This window comes from Camponotus vicinus, unplaced genomic scaffold (assembly GCF_025532165.1).
Source record: "Camponotus vicinus isolate PSW18456_S1 unplaced genomic scaffold, iyCamVici1.0 SCAF_3, whole genome shotgun sequence".
In the NCBI taxonomy this organism is placed as follows: domain Eukaryota; kingdom Metazoa; phylum Arthropoda; class Insecta; order Hymenoptera; family Formicidae; genus Camponotus; species Camponotus vicinus.
Genome location: NW_028141967.1, coordinates 18,451,358 through 18,461,825, shown reverse-complemented (window position 1 = coordinate 18,461,825; position 10,468 = coordinate 18,451,358). Strand labels below are relative to the sequence as shown.

The following is a 10,468-nucleotide window of genomic DNA, read 5'->3' as shown; positions in this document are numbered from 1 at the left end:
TCTCTTATACAATACTCGCACGTTTTACGATAAAGTAGACGCGTAGCGCGGAGACGTGTATAAAAGTGTAAGCCTCCCTTTCAAGTCTCATATTTTTACGAGCGACCCACGCGAAAAGAAACAAAACCACTTGCTGTGGTACAACAATTATCCACAGTCTACACTGTTCGAACCGACCTATTCACAGTTCTTTCCGCGAGCTGACTTTCAGTATATTATTATATACTATTTTCGCGTTCTATAAATAATCGCCGTCTGTATGCAGATGTTTTGACTTACAAAATAACAATGTTATCACATAATAAATGTCGTTTCTAGCAAGATAGAATGGATAAATTAAGCGACTGAGAAGCTGCTTAAGAGATTAAGAATTTTAAAGAGATTAAAAGAAAATTATTATTTTATGATACATATAATAAATATGCAACATATATATCATACAATGTATCTTTGTCTTATTATTTATAATTTGCAACATTAATTTTGAAAAATAACATTATTTGATTAATCAAGAAATAATATATTTTTTCATATATTTTTTAATATATATTGATAATCACAACAATTAATTCTTCCGTGTGATTCTACCGATACTTCTTGTTATGATAGAGCGGAAGAATATGTCAGTCACGATATGAGAGTGTATAATGAGAACATTGGAGGCGGAATAGTCTGTGAGGGATGCATTATCGGTCGCGTGCGACGACGCGTCGAGGCTGTGCGGAGCCGCGTGCAGCTCGTTAAATTCTTCGGCCGGTGAACGGAACGCGACCACAATTCTGTGAAATCGGGCGATCACTCGTTACAGGAGGTACCGATTGTCGAATATCGCCCGCGGCGTCGACTGGGGGCACGTGCGATCATATGTCTGAAATTTTTCAGGTCACAGCCTCCGCAATCAATTATTATAGATATAAAGCTAAAAGCTTTTAAAACATGTCACATTAAAGGTTTTTGAAATTTCTTGAATGATTCAATTATAATAATAGTGATGGAAAATATTGTAATTAAAGAACCTCCAAGTTTATAAATTTCATTAAAGTTAGATATATATTTACAAGGCAAATTTTGTTTTTCAGTATTATTGAAAAATTGTCTTATATCTTATTTAATTAATATTGATTTTAGATGATTATCTATTTTAATTTTCTTTGTATCTTTAATTTGTGAGAAAATCGTTCGTAACGGAGTAAATCGACTTTGGGCGAGTTAATGATTTCTACACTGAAAAATTGTATTCTCAACTTAAGAATATGCCATCTTATCTTTAGAATATATACTAAAATAGGCGTCAAGAGGAGATCCTCTTGGCGCTATATTCTAAAGATAAGTGGCATATTCTTAAGTTGAGAATACAATTTTTTCAGCGTAGAAAACTTGCTTTTTTATATGCTTGCTTTGATTGAGCAAGAAAGAGAGAGAAAGAAAGAGAGGAGAGCTGAATGACGATTATAAAATGGCACGTGTCTCTTTCCAAAGACGTCAAGGGACCTCATGCCGACAGGCACACGACCGCCGAAAGCTAAGCGACGGAGAATCATACGCGGTACAATTAATTTATTGTTTGTGCCAGCCGAGTGACAATCGGGATTGCGCGGCAAAAAAGCGGGATCGCTGCCTCGTCGTGTTTGTTGCACAAGGGATCCCCGCTGGATTCTGTGCGATCTGGATCGCTTTTCTAAGCGATTCCGCTCTTAACCTAATGGTGAGAATCTCACGAAGCTGAATTATGAAACCCATTATCGGGAAGGATGGGAGGGCTTTTCAATGCTTTTTTAAAAGAATTCGTTTGTTCATGCACATTCAACTGAGTCTTATTCTCTTTTACTATATAACGCGTACTCGATAGAAAATATAAATTTTAAATAATCGTAAACTAATATGAAAATTTGCATAACTAAATTACTTTAAATTACTTTAAATATACATGTAAACGTTTTTTTTAGATCTTTTTTTAATTGTGATATCTAATAATATTTTAATGAATTTTTTTATAATCTAGTTTTAATTCTATTATATATATATATCAGGCTAAATCAAGCTATAGAATAAATAAACATTTTTGAAATACTACTAAAAAAGAATCCTTGAATTCCAAAAAAATTTCTCACCATTTTTGCTTAATCTCCTGGAAGTAACTCAGTCATTCTCAGGTAATAAGAAAACAACTGCAGAAAAATTCATAAAAAATTTTTTTATATAATCTTATATACATTTATATATATATATATATATATATATATATATCAGGCTAAATCAAGCTATAGAATAAACAAACATTTTTGAAATACTACTAAAAAAGAATCCTTGAATTCCAAAAAAATTTCTCACCATTTTTGCTTAATCTCCTGGAAGTAACTCAGTCATTCTCAGGTAATAAGAAAACAACTGCAGAAAAATTCATAAAAAATTTTTTTATATAATCTTATATACATTTATATATATATATATATATATATATATATATATATATATATATATATAAATGTATATAAGATTATATAAAAAAATTTTTTATGAATTTTTCTGCAGTTGTTTTCTTATTACCTGAGAATGACTGAGTTACTTCCAGGAGATTAAGCAAAAATGGTGAGAAATTTTTTTGGAATTCAAGGATTCTTTTTTAGTAGTATTTCAAAAATGTTTGTTTATTCTATAGCTTGATTTAGCCTGATCTTGGCTCAATCTAAAATCAACTATCCTAATAACTTTTATAATAATAATCTTAGATTTTAGTCATCTTTACAAGCATTGTTATCCTTGACAAGAAATCACTGAAAATATGGTTTTTTTTGAAAGAAAATATGTCTTTGTTGAAAGAATATAACTAGCTACAGGGTATATATGAAATATTTGTGAGGTTTATTTATCTTGCACCTGAATAGAACTAAATAAATTGACTATGCAAAAAGTTTTTGTTTTATTAATTTTTTTTATAAAATATTGCGCCGCATTGATATCTTATTTTACACACAAAACTGTACTGTTGCAAAATGGTTTTAAAGTGTAGAAGCAGGAATAAGGCAACAAGTAGAAAATATTATATTTTGTCAGAGGAAAATATGAGATATATTTTTTCTTGTATATATAGGTTTGCAGTGCACGCTCTATAGTTTTACATATTTACAAAACTTGATGCGGACACGCCATTTCCCTCGCTACGAAATTTCACACTTTACATATACGATATAAATAATTTGACTTGTGCCATGTGTGTGTATAATCAGCGTTAAAATGGTTGAGACATTTTTTTCCTTAGTGATTTTCGGAGTTACTGAGAAATTACTGAATATCTAATTTCTCCATTTTGACACTGATCCTGTGTATCGATTTATATACGTGTAACAATCTACGAATCTCTCGTAATAAAATATTTCGCGACGATTAAAGTATACTAACTCTTACACTACACGTTTATATTTACAACGTCATATACTTCTTTTACGTATTGAATACGTTCAATTGAAACATGGACTCAAGTAGTTGTTTTTGATAAAAGTTTCAAAATCAGTCTGCATTTCAGTTGAACATACCATATGTATATATTGGATACTCATTATTATTAAATAAGTATATAATATATAAATATAAATATAATGATACTAAGTTTTCGATAAAAAGAACGCGTTTCTTTGGTCGATTGGCACAAGCACCGGTCAGTCTTCGCGAATCAATGTAAATGCTATTTATATACACTTTATATGTATTTTGTGTACATCTTAATTTTACATATAATTAGGACAACTTATACGTCTACACAATTATTTACATATTCGAGAAGATCTCGCATTAATGGTGTATGTACAGCAACAATGCCAGTAACCTTATCAGCATATTTTTTTTAATACTAGAACACTTTGTTTTAATGCTCCAGATTGAAAAATTGAAAGCATAAAAATGATCCCTCATAATATCACACTTATTAAACTTATTAAATATTATATATTTAATATATATGTTTAATTATATGTATATATATAATATATATTATATATTATATATTATATTACATATATATATATACATATATATATATATATATATATATATATATATATATATATATATACATATATTTAATACATTATATAAATATATAATATAAATAATATAATATGTTTCTCATACGTATATGAATTCAATACATATTGTAAAAATTAATTCCTAAATAGATTAAAATTTATTTAGTTTTTAATGAATTTTTGTATGAAATTCATATATTTAATTTCACGATATTTTCAATACCAACAAGAAGCCTATGGAAATTGGAATATTATTTTGAGTTTTTATCGCACGAATTATTTTAATTTTTCTGATGCTTTCAATTTTTCATGCATCACCTTTAAATTTAAATGTTTTAATATTAATTAATATGCCATCCAGGGTATTCTCTTATTGAATTACTTTTTGCAGAAAGTTTTCAGAATACGCGTCCAGCGCGTGTAAAACATTCTTATTATCTTTCTATATAACATGTTCATGATATTAATAATCATGATTATTATTAGTTGTGAGATATTTAATGTAGTACTAATAAATTATAATATATCACAAACTAATAATTACTGTCACATTTCGAGATATGTGATACACATTCGTATATAGAAATTTATAAGCTTATTTACTCCCGGTATTTTTTGACGCATAAAATCATCATCGATCGAGTGTAATTTGCGCTAATTTTCGTTATCACGTTCATACCCCCTTTTAATAATGATTGTGCCATTGAGATAGTCATTTCTCATATTATCATCCAAATTGCATTTTCTATTAAAAAATGATATTAGAATCGTCAGTTGCGTTCTATAGTATCGTTTTTATTGTAATCATATTGATCTCTCACCAAGCCTTCGTAGTTTTCCAAATTGTCATTTTTTAATTTAATTATTAAAAAAATTATAATTGATGTTATATTTATCATTATTTTTATTTTAATAATATTTTTAATATTATCATAGCTGATAAAAAATATTGAAGTCAAAGAAGTTATTTCGATTGGCATTTTAATCATTAATGTTGCAATTTTACTGTGGAAATAATATGGGTATAAGAAAAATATATGCGGCGTAGAATTATGAGCAGAATTGGTTATATGTTTCCTGAAGCCTAGTCCACAGATGGAATTCGCCATTTTGTTGCAACTTTTTCCCACTACGTGAAACTTTGTGAAGCATCTGTCAGCAATAAAAGAAATATCCTCAAATAATATTTTGTCATTCTTATCAAACACACTTTCGAAAATTGTTCGTTTGTTGATAACTTTCATATATACAAGCAAAAGTAAATATGAAAATCTAAAATGATAATATGATAAATGATATGAAATGAATAATACTAAACTTTTAAAAATTACATATATCGGAGTATTAATTAAATCAATATTAAAAGATGATAACTTATTTTTATTTTTGTAACATGTAATTATTAATAACAATAATTTGCCATTTTTCTGGCGATACTTATCTTTTGCCATTGATTACGAGTTACCTTTCAAACTCGAGACGTTTCTTTCCTCCATCTTCCAGAGTCGTTTGTAGGGCGTCATATAAGTGACGTGAGATCCCGAAGCATTATAGGAACCGCTATTCGTCTGATGTCCAGAATATTGCTCTCCACTACATTCAGTCTCTGCGCAGTGACGCTGCTGCTGCTGTTGATGAAGATGATGATGGTGATGACGATGATGACGATGATGGTGATGATGATGATGATGATGATGCCCGCACGCGCCATCGTCGCAAGCGGCGTCGAAGTGCTACGTGCAAGGCACCTCGAATTGATGTCAGTGAACAAACTGATGGTGCGTCTCATAATGAGGCTGATGGTGCAAAGGTGGCGTACCACCACTGACTGGTGCCGTTTGATGCGCGTGTAAATCCTGAGAAACAGTGCTAGGACTATACTGTTGAGAATCGACAATGACACTGGTGTAACCGGTCGATGATGTCTCCAGGTGATGCTGATGAGGATGTTTTACCGTTGCATTGCCATTGCTGTGGTGAGGCTGACTACAAGAATGATTTTGCTGATAGCCTTCGTGATGTTGAAGCGTGTTGTAGCTCTCGTTGTTATTGAAACCACAGTTCGGGTACATGATAACGCCACCTGCTTCGTTTAATGTTGTCGACGACGTTGAATCCGGCGGTATGTGGTGATGGTGATGCGATGAATGATATCCAGATGGTAGCAGAGAATTCGTCAAGTGCACATCCAAACCATCAGTACTACCGCAAGAACTCGAGGACGTTGAATAAGGTCGTTTCTGTTGGCCGCTTTGAGGACTATGTTGTTGTTGCTGTTCAAGAGACGTCAGAGGGTTTGCCTGGTGTAGTAGATGCTGAGGATGTTGTCGTTTTTGCTGGTTATTCTGCGGACTTTGCTGTTGAATAGTCAAGGAGGTGGCGTGATGCAAAAGATGCTGATGATGCGTCTCTTGTTGGTGTTGCAGGGTGTTTACGGGGTCTTGGTGGAGATCTCAAAATTATAAAACAAATAATGATATTAGATAAAATCGGAAATTGTATAATATTTATTTATAATAACAATTTTATTGAAAAAAATTGGTGCAAACGATAAGAAGATACGAAGATGTGTGATTAAATTTTTTATTTTTACTGTTCTTCATTTGATCTTATAATTCTTATCTCATTCTCAAAATATATAATCTGAAATTTAAAAAAAAAAGTAAGAAAAAATAATTTGAAATTTAAATATGTCATTATTAAGTCAATTTTAGACTCACCACTATATTGATAGAATAAATCCGGACTATAGTAAGCGCTGTCCTCGTGAGTTGCACCGTTGATGTGGGACGCGTACGGTGATGACGACAGGTAATGATTATGATTCGTCGAACCCGTCATATATTCTGAATTCGGGTAGCCAGAGCTATCGGCGTAATCGGTATCGGGTGGTTCCTTGGTTCTACTACGATAAGAAGGTGGACTCGGACTGTGATTGTCCAAGTCATTCGTGCCAATCGTAGGTGTTGAAACAGGCGCGCTCGGCGGATTTCCGGGACTCGAACACGACGACTTTTGCTCGCAATTCAGGATGAGACCGGTACTTTCGGTGGCCGTCAACACATAGTTTACGGAGACGATACAGTGCGGTCGCGAACTTCTTGAATTATGCACAATGGTCACGTATGACTGCATCCATACCCAGCCACCGGTCTTGGTCAGAAACCTGTAGTATCTCGTCGTCACTTGACCTTTGCGCAATACTGTCAAGAAGGCAATAGTGATTTTTAGCAAGATTTAATGTTATAGAAGACTTATAATAATTTTATGAAAGATTTTTTTTATGATTATAATCTATAATATTAATGCAATATGTGTACATTAATGTTTATATGCACATTATTATTAAATTTTATTTCGTACATTCATCTCATTTTTATAAGATTCTTGATTTAACATCTTTATCTTTAGCAATCATTCTAGGAAAAATGAGCGAGAAGAAAGAATTGTTTGAATTTAAAGAAAAGAGTTTTAATAATCCAAGGAGGAGAAAAATTATGTATACGATTTCTTTGGAAAAATATCTTTCAGATATCCATGATATCGCCGTCAAATTGCGAGAAAAAAAACGAGCAGGAAAGAATTGTTTGAATTTAAGAAAGAAAGTTTTAATAATCCAAGAAGGAGAGAGAGAAAAATTATGTATACGATCTCTTTAGGAAAAATATCTTTCAGACATCCATGATGTCGCCGACATCAAATTGCGAAAAAAAACGAGTAGGACAGACACAGCGACATCGCAATCCGCAGGCGCAGACATTAGCGGCATTATGTCAGGTTCCCTTCGAGTCGCGCTCGTGAAACTGCGAGTCTGTTCAAACAGTGATAGCAGTAACAGCCTCCTACCTCGCTCTCACCTCTCGCTGAATCTCCCTCACTTCAACCCCTCTCGTTTTTACGCTATTCTCTCTCTCTCTCTCACATACACACACACACACACATAGAGAGGTATAGACACGCGCATGCCGGCGACCTCCTCTTTTCGTCGGCGCACTATGGCAGAGCATTGTTCAATCAATAATGTACACCCTGGGTATACCACGTGTGCACATACTTAGAATAAGCGCGCGGGATGGCGTTTCGAGGGAGAAAAGATGGAAAAGAGTGGAAATACATTATAACTATGCGACACGCGAGAAACGTGAGAAAAGATCAAAGAATATTTCGTAAGGGCGATGTAAGGCGTCGCCGAGTTAAGCAGCGTCAGCTGCTTTCGGTCCACGAAGAGCCTATCCTCCTCGAGTAGCGTATCGACTTGAGAGGACCTTCGTCGGACCATCGGTCGACGTGGAAAATATCGAGGAAAATATTTTCGAACGTTTGTTTCACAGTTATTCCTTTGAATTTGCAATATGATTGAGTCTCTTGAAAATAGACGTTGACTTTCGGTCTAGAAAATATATACAATGAAAATATATCCAAAACAGAATATGCGACCATTTTTTTCGCATAAATAATTGCATGCATTACGCAAAAAGAATCTTTCTATTCTATTAATGAATGCTTTTGATAGAAATTTTTAAACGAAACATTTTAAACAAACTTAAATTTTGCAGTTTGTTAAGTAAATAGCTAGAGTATCGAATTAAATTAAATTATTAAAAAAAATATGAATAAATTTTTTGCAGGATGTAAATGTAAATATAATATGTAAATACATATTATATTTAAATAAAAAAAAATTTTATTGTAGCTAAAGATAATATTAAATACATTCTCTATGCGATTATATCATTAAAAATAAAATTATAAATAATAAAATTATTTAACCTGCCGCATAAAGTGCGTTTCATAACCCATAGTAATATATAAAGGAATACTTACAAACATGAATAATATGTAAAGGAATACTTACAAATATGATGAGCATGTCGTAACTGCAAGACGTCGCAACCGTGTACGTAATGGTACAACGTCTTCTCTATGAGATCCGGCGGATCGTATCCTGTTAATTGAGCTACCCTGTAATAACACAAGATATAACGATAATTTTCTTCCAATTTTTTTTACGAGTTTATTACATCTCTCTGCTTAAAAATTTTAACATATTTTAAGAAAGCTCACATTTTCCCTGGAAGCAATTTTTTTTTGAAAATCTAAATGTCACTTAATTTTTTAAATCATAGAGACGCGTCTATATCCGTTTTAGCCACGCAATTACTTTTCCCGTGTAATTCGCAACGCGCCATATATCACTCATACGCAATGTTAACAGAACTACAGTCCAACAGATCCGCTGATTGTTCTTCGGGCTTGTTTTCGTCGGGATTTACGGTGCGAGCGTCGCGAGTTTGCACAATGCTAGCCGATTCCGGGGACGTATGTATGTATAATATAAAATTTCATCGCGCTCTTCTATCCGTGCTATATTTATACTGCATCACGTGTTCGTTCCCAGTGAACGAGCGGGTGCGTAACGCGGGCTCGTCAGCCTCCGCCGGTGGTGGATATTTATTTGCCGCGGATGGAAAGGAAAAAAAAAGAGGATATATACGCGGTAGCGTTCGGTAACACGAAACTGATTTTAATGGCCGTACCCCGCTCGATCGGGGGCACCGCTCGCGGGCCCTCCATCGAAATATTAACGGCGCAATACGACACCCAACTATAATTACATTGGAAATAAATAATCCACTGTGTCCCGGTGCTCGAGTCAACGCTGCTCGCTTCCTCTTGCAACGCGGGGAGATCCGGCTCCACCGATAAAAAGAAGTTTATTCGAGAGAAATCATTCTTTTATTTTATATATATATATATATATATATATATATATATATTTCTATTAATATTATTACGCAATTAATACCATAGATTTTACTTTACCTATGTGATCTCTTTGGATGCACAATTTTTTTATTTATGTAATTATTATGATTATGTGACTTTAACCGACTTTTTTATTAATTAAAATTAATCGATTAATTTCTATTTATATGTATTAACGACTAAAAAAATATGAGGGAAATATGGAGCGATGCTTATACTGATAATTAATATCTCAAAAATACTTTTATGAAAAAAAAATATGGAAGAAATATGAATGAAAAATGATTTAATGGACATATCGTCAAAATCTTACCGTGCATCAAGAAATATGAGCTTCAAATCGAGCGATGCCCGGAACATGAACATGTTGTGGTGCAATTTGATTTCAGTTATGGAACTTGTCGGCAATGAATGGCCAACCGCCAATAGACCGACATTACGGACACAACGACTAATACCGTCCTCGTATTCAGATCCGATGGGTAGTTCCACGATACACTTTAAATAACCGGAACAATGTATGACCTGAAAACATCAAATCAAAAAAACATCGCATAAGCTTCGCGTTTTTTCTTAAAAATATTACAAAGTTCCTTAAATGTTACAATTTACAATATTTTTTAAAAATTGCTCTTAACCAAAGATACTCAATATACAATATTATAATATATATACAATAT

At 32.8% G+C, this 10,468-nt stretch overlaps 1 protein-coding gene across 3 annotated transcripts in view; it reads right to left on the bottom strand.

Annotated features, from left to right (window-relative positions):
- Positions 1–5,782: 5,782 nt before the first annotated feature.
- Sim (bHLH transcription factor single-minded) overlaps positions 5,783–10,468 on the bottom strand; it is a 36,468-nt gene continuing 31,782 nt past the window's right edge. For all 3 annotated transcript variants that reach the window (XM_083095571.1, XM_083095570.1, XM_083095569.1), the window contains exons 6-9: positions 10,102–10,313; positions 8,878–8,984; positions 6,743–7,225; positions 5,783–6,474 (exon numbers count right to left, since the gene is read on the bottom strand). In XM_083095571.1, the coding sequence (XP_082951697.1) occupies positions 5,783–6,474; positions 6,743–7,225; positions 8,878–8,984; positions 10,102–10,313 (1,494 nt within the window). The remainder of the gene's footprint in view (positions 6,475–6,742; positions 7,226–8,877; positions 8,985–10,101; positions 10,314–10,468) is intronic.